Source organism: Chanodichthys erythropterus, chromosome 17 (assembly GCF_024489055.1).
Source record: "Chanodichthys erythropterus isolate Z2021 chromosome 17, ASM2448905v1, whole genome shotgun sequence".
NCBI classification, from domain to species: Eukaryota; Metazoa; Chordata; class Actinopteri; order Cypriniformes; family Xenocyprididae; genus Chanodichthys; species Chanodichthys erythropterus.
The window spans coordinates 7,608,600-7,625,000 of NC_090237.1; the positions used below are offsets into that span (position 1 = coordinate 7,608,600).

A 16,401-nucleotide genomic window follows, 5' to 3' on the forward strand; every position below is an offset into this window, starting at 1 on the left:
GAGTTGCCATAGCTTTTCTGGATCTGGATCACACTACTTAATCACTAACATCTGTTTGTTTTGAATAACCCATTAACCATATATCGAAACAAAACATACTAATGCATTTAATAATGTGAAATGCTTGTATTATAAGATTTTAATGTGTTAATTTATTTCTGCTTTATAGATGCAGTTTGTTTTGGAATTTATAAAGAAATAAAACTTAAATGCACCAATTTAATCAATCAGTTGCAAGTGGTACACTGATAAATGTTTATTCCTAGAAATAATGTGACGACACACATATGCACATGCATGTGAACATCAATAGTTACTTGAAGCCTTTTTTCCCATATATTTGTGCAACCTGAACAGGCAAAAATGAATTGATGAATTGTAACAACTTCTAATTAGAATATATTCAAGTGTTTCTAGCATGCAAGCCATTTTAACAAGTTTCTCTGTTTTGTGATTGATTGTAAATGTTTTTGAATGTCAAAGATGATTATTCCTAATTCCCTCATCATCTGTGTCTCCTGTCTCAGTAGTGTTCTTTGAAACTTTAAGTGTCTTGTAGAATATACAGTTACAGGAAAAAGTATTTGAAACTTTGGATTTACCTGCATTTCTGCATAAATTGGTAATAGAACAACAAACAGCCACATTTGTTTAAGCAGGCTGTGTTGATCCATTTATGTAACTTCAGATCAAATTTTATAATGAAATATAGGTAAATACAAGGCTTCACAGAGTTTTTCCTGAAGCTCATGTTTTGTGTTTTTTGTGCTTTCAGGGAGGCCTTGCACTCAGGTTCAAGTGATAACCCCAGAAAGATCAGCACGCCTGATTAAAGAAGTCCTTACCACAGCATGGCCTTCTAGAGATTTTGCAGTTCAGTGGAACCTTGGTGATCAAGAGAAGAATCACCTGTCAGCATCTTGGCTCAGAAGGATTTGGAAGCATCTTTACATTAACTTTGCAGATGACCTTAGTGTCTTTGAAGATTTGCCTTTGATTCCAAATGTGCCACTGACTGACAACTTGGATTCTCTAGAGCTACTGCGCCTGAAAATTCCATCACCCATTGTTCTTGTAAATGAGGAAGAGGGCCCTCCTTCGGAAGACTTACTTGAAGTCATGAAGAAGCTTGGTTGTGTTATCTTGAAACAGCTTGATCCCTCCTTACAGCATCCACTCCTGAAAAATTACATTCACCAGTCAACACCAAGCACCTTACTGCAAATTATGGACAGATCTTCATCCCAGAGATTAGCAAGCCAAGTTTCATCTCTCTCTGTAAAGCAGAAGATTGCCTTGAGAGGTTTTTTAGCTGGTCTTACTGATGTCACAGAAAAAGAGAAACGCATAATCCAAGAGCTTCCCATCTTTGACAAAGTTGGACAGAAGTCAAAAACAGATCCTTCACCTTTTACCTTATTGAAAGGAGCCAGAGTATTACATCATACTGCCAAGCATCCATTAGATGTGAAACTGTCCATAAATGTAGTTGAGTGCATTGATCAGGCAACCATCCGTCTAATAAAGCTGTTGAACATTGAGCAGGTGAAAAGCACTGAATGTCTAAAGGTGATTATTCAGGACATTGAGAAAGGATTCTACACAAAAGAGGAAGTCACAAAAATCATGATCTGGGCGCTTACTCATTTGTCTTCTCTGAAGAACGAGAACAAGGCAGTAATTAGTTGGCTTTCTTCACTGAAGTTTATTTATACCTCTTCGGAAAAACCTCATTCACCAACAGACTTTTTTGATCCAGATTTGGAGATTTTGCAGAACCTTTTCTTCATGGAAGAAAAGATAAGGTTTCCCCCAGATGAGTATACATCATCTCCTGATGTCCTTCATTCACTGAGGCAACTGGGGCTAAAAAATGAGGTTCAGCTCAGTGAAAAGGATGTGCTTCAGGTTGCCAGAAAAATTGAGGAGTTGCAAGGGAATAGCGAACCAGAATGGGATCCCATTTTAATGAAGGCAAAAACACTCCTTACTATCCTAAACAAACAGACAAAGTTGGTGAAGTCCTCTGAGGTTCAGACAAACCTGCAAAAATTGAAATGGGTACCCGTTTGTAAAGACAGACCTCTGAATTACCCAAAGTCACTTGCTTGGAGAGGTGATTCTTGCAATATTTCCTCTCTTTCTGAAATGTGTGACATTTCTCATGCTGTGCTTGTTGGCTCTTCAGTTTCCCTGGTGGAACGTACCTCTGCTGGCATGAAAAAAGCCCTGAAGTTGACATTAGAGCCTCAAGTTGAGCAAGTGCTCCAGCATTTGAAAGCAGTAAATGACTGGCACAGATCCCAAGCATTTACCACTGAGGACTGGTATCAGTTTCAGCAGATCTTGTTTGAGATATATGAATTCATGCAAGCTCATTTGGAGGATGCAAGGGAAGCTGTCAAGTCTCTGCCCTTTGACTGGGTTTGGACAGGGAAAACATTTGTTTCTCCTGGACACACAGTTTTAAAGCCCATATCAGATCTGGACCTCCAGCCTTACCTGTACTCATTACCAAAGACTATTGGAAAATTCAACAAGCTCTTTAAATTCTGTGGCTCCATTGAAGAAGTTGTTCCCAGCCATGTGTTTGATGTTGTCAAAACGATCAGGCAAAGGAGTGAGAGGGAGATGACAAAAGAAGAAAGCAAACGCAATATCCTACTCCTAATAAATATCTTACGGTGGCTATACAGCAGTCAAATATCAGTAGATGCTGACATGCATGTACCCATTCTTTACCACAAAGATCCAAGTAAACTGGTTATGAAACCTATCCACGAATGCACATACTGTGACATCAAAGTAGAGGATTTGAATGACTTGTTAGATGATGTTTCAGAGCCTATCATCCTTGTCCATGATGACATTCCAATGAAAACTGCTGAATGGTTAAGAGTTCCATGTTTGAGCACAAGATTGATTAACCCAGAGAATCTTGGATTTGAACAGTCAGGCCAAAGAGAGCCTCTAACTGTGAGAATAAAGAACATTCTAGAGGAGTATCCATCAGTGGCAGATATCTTCAAAGAGCTTTTGCAGAATGCTGACGATGCAAATGCCACTGAGTGTAGTTTCCTGATTGACATGCGCAAGAATCTTGAAATCCGAGAAAATCTGCTCGACCCTGGCATGATTGTTTGTCATGGCTCAGCTTTGTGGTCCTTCAACAATTCTGTTTTCTCTGATACAGACTTCCTTAATATAACCAGGCTGGGTGGATCCATGAAAAGATGTGAAGCTGACAAAGTGGGCAAATTTGGCCTAGGCTTCAACTCTGTTTATCATGTGACTGACATACCCATTATCATGAGCAGAGAATTCATGATCATGTTTGATCCCAACATCAATCACATCAGCAAACACATTAGAGACAAGTCAAATCCAGGCATCAAAATCAACTGGAGCAAACAGCAGAAACGGCTACGGAAGTTTCCCAATCAGTTCAAACCTTTCATCAATGTATTTAACTGTCAGCTTCCTCTGTCGCTAGAGTGCCCTTACAAATATGATGGGACCCTCTTCAGACTTCCTTTCAGAACTGAGCAGGAGGCATCTGTAAGTGAAATCAGCAGTATTTACTACAATACCACTGACATCTATTCTCTTGTAGATGAATTTAGTATCTGTGGTCATCGGCTCATTCTCTTCACGCAGCATGTTGGAACAATGGTCTTGAAGTATTTGAAATGCGAGGAACCAAACCCTGCTGCTGCGCAAGATGTGGTCACGATCAACAAGAGTGTGTGGTCTTCCAAAGCAGCGTATGGTCCACTAAGTATTCTGAAATCTGCTGCCAAAGTCATGAAAAAAGTTGCAGCCACCAGCAGAGTGCCAGCAGAGGTACCTAAGTCTGGTTGCATCATCAGAATTGTAGTGGAGGAGTTCCACAATGTCTTCAGACGCATTGTTGATCTTCAGTCCCCACTGTTCAGAGGTTCTGAAGAGGATCCTTCATCCTACTTTGAGATGGCAGCTAAAGGCACACAAACTAAGAGACTTACAGATGACATGCCACAGAAAGGAGTGGAAAATACCAACTGGCTTATCTGCTCATGCATGGATGTGACAGAAGCTCTGAAGTTCTCCTTGAGTGATAGTGGAAAACGCCTTGGTCTGGTTCCATGTGGAGGCATAGCAGTGCTACTCTCTGAAGAAGACAATAGAAAATGGACTGTAAAGACAAGTGCAACACCAATCGGGGAAGTTTTCTGCTACTTACCCCTTCGAATCAAAACTGGCTTACCTGTGCACATAAATGGTTGCTTTGCTGTCACATCAAATCGCAAAGAGATCTGGAAGACAGACACAAAAGGTCAATGGAACTCCATTTTTATGAGACATGTGATTGTCCAAGCGTACTTGGCTGCACTTAATATGCTGAGGTCAATGTCAGAAAATGGGGAATTATTGGACTACAGCTATTATGCAGCCTGGCCTGACCCTGGAGTTGTCCATGATGATTTCAGTCTGATTTGTCAAGGGGTTTATCAAGAAATAGCCAAAGGTGTTGATGATGACCGTGCAAAAGTCTTTTCCGATGGAAAAACCTGGGTGTCAATCAAGGATGTCCGGTTTTTGGATGACACTTTGCTTTGCAGACCAGACATTGGTTCTGCTGCCTTCAAGATATTCTTGAAATACCTCAGAAAGAGTGGTTCCCAAGATCTCTGTGCTGTTGAACTGCCAGACTGGGTCAAGGAAGGCTTTGATGATGCTGGCTGTAAAGGGAAATTAATGGAGAACACCCTGACAGAGACACAGTTTTTCTCAGATGTGTTCTTCCCTCATATCCAAGACATAGATAAGGAACTACGTGACCCTCTGATGTATTATGTACTCAATGAAAAACTTGAGGATTTTGCATCCATACTGAGGGAAACCCCATGCATTCCATGTTCAGGACCATCACAGAAGCTTGTTTTGCCATCTCGACTCATACATCCAGAGGGCAGAGTAGCCAAACTGTACAACAGTGAAGATGGAAGGTTCCCTGAAGGAAGTTTAAGAGACTATATCAATCCAGTATGCTTGGTGAAGTTAGTGCAGCTGGGTATGGTCAAGGATGACCTTTCATGGGAAGACTTGATTGAACGGGCTGAGTCTGTATTGGCTCTAAATGAAAATGACCACACGCTTGCATGCCACAGGAGCAGTATAATCCTAAGTCTAATTGATGAAAAACTAAAAATGAGAGATCCAGCAGCAAATCAGTATCTTACCAAATTACAAAATATTAAGTTCCTTCCATTCTTGACAAAGCCAGCTGGATTTTCACTTCCATGGCATGGAAACAATTTCTCCCAATCTACCATGTTCTCGGCAAAAGAGCTTTTTACAACAGACCATCAGGACACTGTGTGTTTAATGAAGCCTATTCTGAATGAAAATTCCCCTTCCTTTAAAGGATGTGGTCCTATCTCACTGGCTGTGAAAGACTTTCTTGGATTGATAAAAAAACCAATGGTTTCATTAGTCATCAACCAGCTGAAAGAGCTCTCAAAATCCTTCGATGGTGTGACTCTGTATCAAGAGAACATAACCAATGCTTGCTACAAGTATCTCTATGAAGAGTTGCTACAGTCCAGTGCTGCGAAAGAGGAAATCATGGAGGAGCTAAAAACATTCTCTTCAATTCTAGTTGAGAACACATACGTGGAACCATCAAAAGTCGCATTTCACTTAAACTTTGATGCTGCTCCATACCTTTACCAGCTTCCCAACAAGTACAGAAATAGTTGTCGGGAACTTTTTGAAAATGTTGGCGTTCAGCCGAGTTTCACTGTTGAAACATTCTCAGAGATTTTACAGCTGATAAAGAATGAATGTGGGAGAAAACCTCTTACTGAAGAAAACTTTCAGCTGTCTCGTAGAATAATTAGTGAGGGAATATGGAGCTTGATCCGAGACAAAAATCAAGAATTCTGCCAAAGCAACTATGGGGAGATTCTTCTACCTGATAGCAATTTCACACTACAGCCATCGAAATCACTGTGTTATAATGACTGTCCTTGGATTAAAGTCAGGGACACAACCGTTAAATATTGCCATGGTGATATTCCAAGAGAGGTGGCAGTAAAGTTGGGGACAATTCCAAAACGTCACAAAGCCTTAGAAAGATACGCCTCAAACATCTGTTTCACTACCCTTGGAAGTGAGTTTGGGCAGAAGGAGAAGCTTACCAGCAGAATAAAAAGTATCCTCAATGCTTATCCATCAGAGAAGGAGATGTTGAAAGAGCTCCTACAGAATGCAGATGATGCAAAAGCCACAGAAATATTCTTTGTCTTTGATCCCAGGACCCACCCAACTGACAGAATCTTTGATGACAAATGGGTTCCCATGCAAGGCCCATCACTCTGTGTGTACAACAATCAACCATTTACAGAGGATGATATTAGGGGGATCCAGAATCTCGGAAGGGGCACCAAAGAGGCAAACCCTGGAAAGACTGGGCAATATGGCATTGGATTTAACTCAGTGTATCACATTACTGATTGCCCGTCTTTTATCTCAAATAATGACATTCTCTGCATCTTCGATCCACATGCCCGTTATGCTCCTGGAGCAACATCTGTCAGTCCAGGAAGAATGTTTAGAGATTTGGATTCAGACTTCAGATCCCAGTTTTCTGATGTACTCAACTTATACCTAGGAAATCACTTCAAGTTGGAACGCAGCACAATGTTTAGATTTCCCATACGAAATGTAGAAATGGCCAGAATCTCAGAGATCAGCTCAGCACCTGCTTCAGACAGAATGGTTCAAAATTTCCTTGATAAAATACGAACGGATGGTTCAGAACTTCTCATGTTTTTGAATCACATGGAGAGAATTTCCATATGTGAAATTGAGAATGGAACTGGGGATTTAAAAACTCTTTATTCTGTGACAGCGAAAATCTCAGATGGTGATCGACTAAAACGCAAGCAATTTCATGCCTCAGTTCTGGACAGTGTCTCCAAGAAAAAACAGCTGGCTCAAATTCCAGTGCAACAGATTACCTACACAATGGACATAGAAGACACAGATGGTAATTCTACGACCTGGCTGATATGCAACAGATCTGGATTTTCTGACATAGAGAAGGTATCCAAGAGTGTCATTTCAGCTCACAAAAATGAGGACATAACACTCTTTCCACGTGGAGGTGTTGCAGCATGCACCAGCCACAACTACAAAAAACCACACAGAGCCTTCTGTTTTCTTCCACTTTCTCTAGAGACGGGCCTGCCTTTCCATGTGAATGGCCATTTTGCTTTAGACTCTGCCAGAAGAAATCTGTGGAGGGATGACAATGGAGTTGGTGTGAGGAGTGACTGGAACAACAATCTAATGAAAGTGCTAATCGCTCCTGCATGTGTAGAACTGCTAATTCAACTGAAACGTCGACTGTTTCCAGGCCCTGACCCCACTATGACAATATTTCAAGGAACTCCAATTCATGTTGTCAGGGATATTTTGAGAAAATTTTTGTCTATCTTTCCTGTAAACAGACTGGACATTCAACCAGATTGGTATTGTTTGGTAAAGGCAATCTACCTTTGTATTCATGTAGACTTGAAAAGACTACTCCCTGTTGTGAGAGCACCCCACATTGATAACTCTGAAATGCACTCTGCAATATACATCTCCTGGGTGAACACCTCCACCTCAACCAAAGGCCGAGCTTTCTTTGACAACTTACTTCAGGATGAGTTGCAGCATCTTAAAAACACAGAGTATAACATAACCACAAGAAAATCTGTGGCAGAAAATGTTTATAGAATGAAGGCCATGCTCCTGGATGTTGGCTTCAACCTAATCTACAGCTGCGATGAGACAGCCAGTCTGTACTTCTGCCTAGAAGATGCTGGGATTCCAGTCAACTATGTGACACCCGAGGATGTTCGCAGCTTCCTGCTTACATTCTCGTCTCCAGACACATCTTGCCAAGTTGGAAAGCTACCATGTCGACTGCAGCAGTCCAATTTCAAGCTGTTCCATGGTCTAAAACTGCTGGTTGACTACTGCTTCAAAGATGTGGAGGAAAATGACATAAACATAGAGGGGTTGCCACTGCTGATGACAATGGACAACATTCTCCAAGTGTTTGACTCCAGACTTCCAAAGTTTCTGACCACTCATCATGAGCTTATTGCATCAAGGAAGGAGCTTTTCATGCACACACTGTACATAAGGTACAGTAACATCCTTCTAAAGGCAGGTGTGGCAAAGACATTTGACATAAGCAGTTTTGGAGATCTTCTGGGATCTGTACTTCCCCGAGAGTGCAGAACAAGGACCTCTGTAAAATGGAAGGAGAACTTCCCTACTGAATCTTGGCTTAAGAGTGCATGGCACTTTATCAGTGAACAACTTGCAACCAAGGATGACCAGACAGAGATCAAGCCTAAATTTGAGACCATTCTGGACATCTTGAAGGATTGGGCACTTCTTCCAGGAATCAAATTTATGGTGTCAGGAAACAAATTGGTTGTGCCAGAGCATGACGTTTTGTTACCCTTGAGCTTAATCTTTGCAGCCATCTTTCCAAATGGACAAAATGACAAAGTCTTTCATACCCTGATGAAGGGAGGATGCTTTCAATTGGCTGTGAATAAAATATGTGCCAAAGAGAGTCCTGTCTTGCCTCTGTTGGCCCAGCATACAGCAAATATAGACAATCCTTCGAGCATACTTCGGGCACTTGAGTATATGATCCAGATTTCAGCATTCAAAACAGCAAGTTTGACAGACAAAGACTTTGAAGCACTGTTGTTGTACTTCAACTGCAATTTGACTAATCTTACCCAGGATGATGTACAATGTCTGAAACTGTTGCCATGTTACAAAGCTGTCAGTGGCCGGTACATCTGCATTGCAAACTTTGGAGCATGCTATGTTCTCACAAAGAGCATTCCCTCTGCCGACATTGAAAAGTGGGCACACAATACATCCTCAGCCTTTCTCACTGACAGCCCACAGCTGAAAGAACTCTACAGCTTTCTTGGGGTCAAACCAATTGATGACCTTGAGGTGTACCTGAATCATATCATTCCAAAATTTGAAATTTTATCACATGATGCCAAAATCCAACATGTAATCTATCTGAAGGAGAGGTTATTGGCAATGGAGGAGCCAATCAGCATCAAGGATCAGCTCTTTGAAAAACTAGAAGCTCTGTCCTTCATTCATGACTCCACCAATAGACTGAAACCTGCCAAAGCCTTCTTTGATCAAACAGTTAAAGTGTTTGAAGTAATGCTTCCGCAAAAAGCCTTTATTCCCAATGATTTCTTCAGAAAAATTGAGCAGGTGTCCAAGCCAAAAAGTGGGACATCCTATTTACCCTCATGGATAGCATTCCTACGTAGCATCGGCTTGAAATACGTAGTATCTCAACAGCAAGTTCTACAGTTTGCAAAAGAGATCAGCATTAAAGCTCATACAGAGAACTGGTCCAAGGAAAAAGTTCAGACCATTGTAGATGTACTCCTAAATCACATTTTCAATGAGAGAACAGATCTGTTTGATGGAGCATTCCTCAAAGAACTCTCTATGATACCATTCCTATGCCCAGAGCGTGCACCAGCGGAGCTTGTTCGCCTTCACGCTCAGTACCAAGAAATGAATGGCAATGTCCCTCTAATTCGCTTTAATGGATCTCAAGTAAATCCAAAGTTCAAACAAACTGATATCATGCAGTTGTTGTGGACATCTTGTCCTATACTACCAGAAAGGGCCACCCCAGCGAGCATAAAAGACCAAGAAGGAAACACACTTGCCAGCCAGGAGCAGCTTGATCTTATTTTGACCATGTTAAATGTTAACGTGGACCCACCATTGGAAAAGGTCATTAGCAATTGCAAAAACATATGTAGCATTACAAACTTGGATGATGACACGGTGAAAACACGAAACAAGGTCTTGAGAAGCATTTATGAATTTCTGAATGCAGATAAACATGAATTCCGCTTTCAGTTACGAGGAGTAGCCTTTGTCATGGTTGAGGAGGGTTGGAAACTCCTTAAACCAGAGGAGGTTGTCATTAATTTGGACAATGAATCTGACTTCAAACCCTACTTGTATAAACTTCCCCTCGAGCTCGGTACATTCCACCAACTTTTCAAACTGTTGGGAACGGAAGACATTGTTTCAACAAAACAATATGTTGAAGTTTTGTGTCGGATTCATAGAATTTCAGAAGGCAAGCAGCTTGACCCAAATGAAATGAGAACAGTGAAAAGAACTGTCTCAGGGCTATTCAAAAGTCTTCAGAATGACCCAGTACAGGTCCGTAAAGACCTTGATAATCTCAGAGATTTAACATTTTATCTTCCGAGTCATGATGGACGATTGGCCAAATCAAACACATTGGTCTTTGATGATGCACCACACTACAAGAGCCGAATTCAGGGTAATGTTGGTGTTCAGATGCTAGTTGACATGAGCCAGTGTTACCTAGGCAAAGACCATGCCTTCCACACAAAGCTGATCATGTTGCTTCCACAGAAGATGAGGCCCAGGCTCCTGAGTAGTATCTTGGAGGAACAACTTGATGAAGACTCTCCAAAAATGTGCCAATTTGGTGCCCTTTGCTCCCTGCAGGGTCGACTTCAATTGCTCCTGTCTTCAGAGCAGTTTATCACTGGATTAATTAGGATCATGAAACATGAGAATGAGAATGCATACATGGTGAATGAGGAGAAAGCAATACGGTTATGCAAAGCACTGTGTGAGGGCTTAAAAGTGTCTTGCTTTGAGAAACTACAGACAACATTGCGAGTGAAAGGCTGTAGCCCAATTCCCCACAGCCGCAGTGAAACTCTTGCCTTTCTTAAAAGGTATGGAACATCTGTTATCCACCTCTACATTCAGCATTCTGACAGCAAAGACATTAATTTTCTTCTTGCCTTGGCAATGACCCTCAAGTCAGCTACAGACAACCTGATTTCTGACACCTCCTATCTTATTGCTATGTTGGGATGCAATGACATCTACAGAATAACAGAGAAGCTAGACAACCTTGGTGTCAAGTATGACACAACTGAGCCCTCAAAGCTAGAGCTACCACTACCTGGTACACCCATACCTGCCGAGATACATCATTTACTGCTCATGGACCCCATGAATGTCTTTTATCCTGGAGAGTATGTTGGTTACTTGGTAGATTCAGAAGGAGGTGATATTTTAGGCACTTACCAGCCGACTTACACATACGCTATCATCGTTCAAGAAGTGGAACGAGAGGAGGAGGAAAGTCCAAGTGTCCTTGGCAAGTGCTTTCAAATTGACATTGGGTACAGTGAGTACAAAATTGTGAGCTCTCTTGATCTGTATAAATTTTCTAGACAGGATGATAGCACCCATATTCGGGATGGCACACCAACTCCAACAAGCCCTTCGGAAGGTCATTCCCCTCGTGCCAGAATGGTCCCACCAATATTTCCTGGAAAGGAAAATCACAGGGCTCCTCCAACAAAGGCGTCCCCCAAAAAGATAAAACTCAATGCATTACCAGAAATTCTAAAAGAAGTTACCTCAGTAATAGAACAAGCTTGGAAACTTTCTGAAACCGAACGCAAGAAGATTATCCGGCGCTTATACTTGAAGTGGCACCCTGACAAAAATGCAGAGAATCTTGATATCGCTACAGAAGTCTTTAAGCACCTACAGAATGAGATCAGCAGGATGGAGAAGCAAACACAGGCAGAGCAGACCAGTGATAGAGGATCAAGGAGACCTTTCTCTGCATCTTCCTCTCGATTCCAGTCAGAGAAATTCTCATTTCAGAGATTTTACACATCATGGAACCAAGAAGCAACAAGCCATAAATCGGAAAAACAGCAGTTCCGAGAACAGTTTACTAGCTATTCAGGCACATCGCACTCAAATCGCTTCTTTGTACCACCATCATTCAAGTCTGTTGGTAACCCTGTGGAGGCACGGCGGTGGTTAAGGCAAGCAAGAGCCAACTTTTCTGCTGCAAGAAATGACCTTCATAAAAATGCCAATGAATGGGTATGTTTCAAATGCTACCTGGCAACAAAGCTTGCATTAATTGCAGCAGATTATGCAGTCAGAGGAAAATCAGACAAAGATGTGAAGCCCACAGCACTTGCGCAGAAGGTAGAGGAATACAACTCCCAGCTATCAGGGTTGGCCAAGGATGTAAACATCCTGGAGGGTTATGGCGTGGACAGCCTGAGAACTCGCTACCCTGACCTGTTACCCTTCCCTCAGATTCCCAATGACAGGTACACTTCAGAAGTAGCAATGAGGGTAATGGAATGTACAGCTCGGATAATCATCAAACTTGAGACATTTGTCCAGCAAAAAATCTGAATGTCAGCATTAGACAATGAAAACACTAACAGATAAATCAACAAAGCGGTGGTTGTGCAATATAGACCATTAAATAATATAATAGATATAACAGACTTTTTAAAAGTAAAATTATGTATCTAGCTGGCATTTTTATTTTAACAGTGCCACCTCTGATGCTGTGACCCATGCTTATTATTGCGTATATATTCGCTCCATTTCTCTGAAAGGTTGCCTGAGCCTAAAAAAAGAAAGTGTACGCTATTATATTTAACATGCAGCAGTGTACATAATGTTCAAAAGCATAGAAATACCTTATATTATTTTAACTACATTTATGAATTATTGTTGTTCCTTTGTACATAATGAATACCAATGCTGCTTTTTTATCTTTTCTAGAAATGTATTTTTCCTGCCGTAGTCAATAAGTTGACGGTATTGTGATTTATTAGCATGAGTTGCACTGCACTTTTATGTAAATATCACTTGAGTGATTGCAGGAATTTGAATGAATGACACCTGAAAAGTTATCTCGTGCAATCAAGCAATGACAGGTCAATCAGCTCACGGTTCCTTTATAGGATCTTTATCAGTCATGTGCCAGTAAATCATATATTGTGCATACAAAGTTTTGTCAGCTGGCAAATCCATATGGTAATTGACATGCTCCTTTCAATCTAAGTGTGATATTGATATCAGTGCATAACCTAGACATTAAACACTGAATAAAAATACTTAAAAGATTATAAATTACATCATAAGATGTAATATGACAGTAGGTTCATAAGTGTATACCGGTGCAATTTTCTGTCTTGTTGCAAGATTTATAGTATGCAAGAATGAAATTTATTCCATAATTTTACAATCACCTTTATCTCAACTGAACTATACATATATACATTGTTGGCTAGGGGTGCAACAGAACTTTTTTTATTTCCCATTCGAGGATATTGGTGGGTTTAGTTTTAGCACATATTACAATTTAAAAAATGTACCATTTAAAATTACATTTTCTCTAGAAACTTGACATCTCAGTTAACTGCTATGGCTGTACACATCATACATCATGCGTATTTCCTCAGAATCACATTGATTAAATATGTATTTTCTATTATTTACAATGGGAACCTCTTGTCCTCTACTTCTGAGAATTTTTTGCATGAAGTTCTCTGAAATTTGTGTAAGAGGAACATAGATGCTCATATGGTGCTCAATGTAAATGATGTTTTTCATTCATTTCCTTTGTTTAACTGTGAGAAAGACTGAAATTAAACACTGGCTACTATATTGTTTTGACAAATACATTTTGTCGTTTGTCTCAGTCTCATATTGTCATAATACAGCTCTGTAAGTTTGAGTTTGAGAATATAGGTTTGTGCATATGTTCAATAATCAAGATATATTACTTTTCGTAAATTATAGACAAATATTTATTCTTAAAAAATGATCCTGCTTTAAGTGGATCTGATATCCATATGAAGCAAGTCATAATATCAGGAAATAATAGTCTATTTTACCTTTATATATATATATATTTATTGGACACAAAACATTCTGTTAAGTTTGATTTCTTTGGTTAGTTTGAATGAAATGATATCAAACATTGAAACGTTTCATGTGGAAAAACAAATTTACACTTTTTCATGCATGTTTGATTGTAAACCTTAATCATTCAACAATCAGTATTGCAGTTATTCACTTGAAATATGTAAATCTCAAAATATGACAGTTTACCTGTTGGAAAAAAATACATCAATCAAAATAGAATATACGACTGATAAATGTGAAGATCCCCTGCTAATATATATACAAATTATCACACTCACTATTGCATTACAGTATATACGCAAAACAGTTCTGGAAAAAAGAAACACAAATCCCAATGTTTCAAGCTGCCATAGGGATTATTTAGCGTTCTTGATAACCAAATAAATGGAGATGCCAAATATGATATCAAACCATTGCGTATAAAATTCAAAATCCAAGAGCACTTCATATCTTACAACAACACATGCCAGAGAATAAAATTTGATTATATCACAATGCCTCATCAAAGTGGGATTTGGTGCTTCAGTGCCGCTGCTTTGGGATTGTGGGTAGTGTGGTTCTTCAGTGGGAATTCTGCTATTTTACAGAAGCATATATTATAACCCTCAATGGAGCTCAAGGCACGACCATCTCAATATGTTTTATGTTATAATCAATTTATCTATTAATGAGTGCATCTTTAAACAATAACTAGCTGATATTCAACACACAGAATTTGGTTATTGCACCTCAAAATTATATTGCATAGGATGTCAGCTGTTGACCAGCCCCTTTATTGCCCAGCCTAATTTTGAAAAATTTTACATAACAAAAATAAAACATTTTATTCCATGTACAGTATAAACTAGTGTATATCAACCTGATCTCATGAGAAAACGTAACTATCTTGTGGGGTGGTGATTTTGCATGAATTCCTACAATGTGATTTGTACTTTTTTTTTTTTTGCGGAAAAGGTCCACCCCTAAACCTAACAGTCAGAGGGGCATAAGCAGATTGTACAGAAACATACAAATGAGATCGTACAAATACATACTTATTAACCACCAAACATAAAATAGTTATGAATTGCTATGAGATCTTGTTGAATATACTATACATTTCATCTTCCCTATCTTGGTGAAACCCCAACCAGACAGATTAAACATCCCTCTAGGCCAGGTTTGGGCAACTCTAGCCCTTGAGATCCACTTTCCTGCAGAGTTTAGCTCCAGCCCTGAACAAACTCACCTGCCTATAACTTTCTAGTAGGACCTGAAGACCTTGATTAGCTTGCTAGGTGTGTTTGATTAGGAAAGTGGATCTCTAGGGCCAGAGTTGCCCACCCCTGCTCTAGGCTAATATTCAGTACTAGTGGTTCCAAACCCTGTTCCTGGAGTGTCACAAGCCAGTGTTGCCAAGTCTGTGGATTTCCTGTGGAAATGGGCTACTTTTGAGTTGTTGCCTTGGGTAAATTTCTTTCTCATCCCCCAGACAAATTCATTGGAGAATTCGGCTGCCCGATGGAGAAATTCACATTGAGCTATTTTTGGCCTACTTTTGACTTAAGTTGCACAGACTTGGCAACCCTGTCCTCATCACTGCACAGTTAAGATGTATCCCTAATCAAATACACCTGATTCAACTCATCAGCTCGTAATTAAAGACTTCAATGCTGCATTCCAATTTGTCTACTTATAGTATGCCCTAAAAGTATGTACAGTTTTTTCGTTTTTTCTAAGAAAAAGTACATACTTTTGAGTGTGTAGCAGAATAGTAGACAGACAACTTTGTCATAATTGCATCTTTAACGGACAGCTCTGTCTCTGTTGTATCCTGTCACCATTTAAACCACTGCCCTGTCAATCATCTTGTCACAGTTAAAATCCTCCACATTGTGTTTAATTTAATTTCCTACCATATCAGAGAGAAATGCACATTGATCTGCCAGTTGTGGGTCTTTCACGTGTGTTCGCATAATGATACATTTAAAAGTTAATTACCAATCGTATCTTCAAAGTTCACAATGCTGATGTAGATGAAATATAATGTGGATAACACTGAATAAATATATTTTCATCAGGTTAGATACTGATTATCAATCACTAAAACCCTTTCATCTAAATGTTTTACCCTTTTATTGCCATGTTTGTAGTTTTTTTAACACATTTTATTTGGGTTTTTTTTTTTTTAGTTATAAACAAATTCTCTTCCAACGCGCAATGGGTTGAGGGCAGTATTAGCCATTAAAATGTGTGCACAGATCTGCACTTCGGATTCTAACTGGAAAAAGTAGATCATCCATAATCCTCATTTCATCATACTATGATTTGGGACACACTAATTCTAATTTGAATGCTGTTTAGGACGGATAGTATGCAAATTGGTATGCTGCACAAGACCTCAGATGGGGGTGTCAGAAAAAAAAGAGACAAAAATGTGCAGTGTTAGTGGTACTGCAGGACCAGGGTTGTGAACAACTGTTCAGTAACATGACACATTTTGTAACTAAATTAGTGTGGCATTTTTTGTACCTTGTCCAGAGACAATGTCAAGTACTTGTTTCTGTG

General features: G+C 39.8%; 2 protein-coding genes across 5 annotated transcripts in view; one reads left to right on the top strand and one right to left on the bottom strand.

Moving 5' to 3' along the window:
• The window catches only part of sacs (sacsin molecular chaperone), a 29,520-nt gene extending 14,503 nt beyond the window's left edge, over window positions 1-15,017 (top strand). For all 3 annotated transcript variants that reach the window (XM_067366251.1, XM_067366252.1, XM_067366253.1), the window contains one exon: window positions 776-15,017. In XM_067366251.1, coding sequence (XP_067222352.1) covers window positions 776-12,327 — 11,552 coding nt within the window. In that variant the 3' untranslated portion in view covers window positions 12,328-15,017. The remainder of the gene's footprint in view (window positions 1-775) is intronic.
• Window positions 15,018-15,149: 132 nt separating this feature from the next.
• The window catches only part of sgcg (sarcoglycan, gamma), a 10,146-nt gene continuing 8,894 nt past the window's right edge, over window positions 15,150-16,401 (bottom strand). For both annotated transcript variants that reach the window (XM_067366254.1, XM_067366255.1), the window contains one exon: window positions 15,150-16,401. This exon is cut by the window's right edge and continues 219 nt beyond it. The gene's annotated coding sequence lies outside the window, so the exon portion shown is untranslated.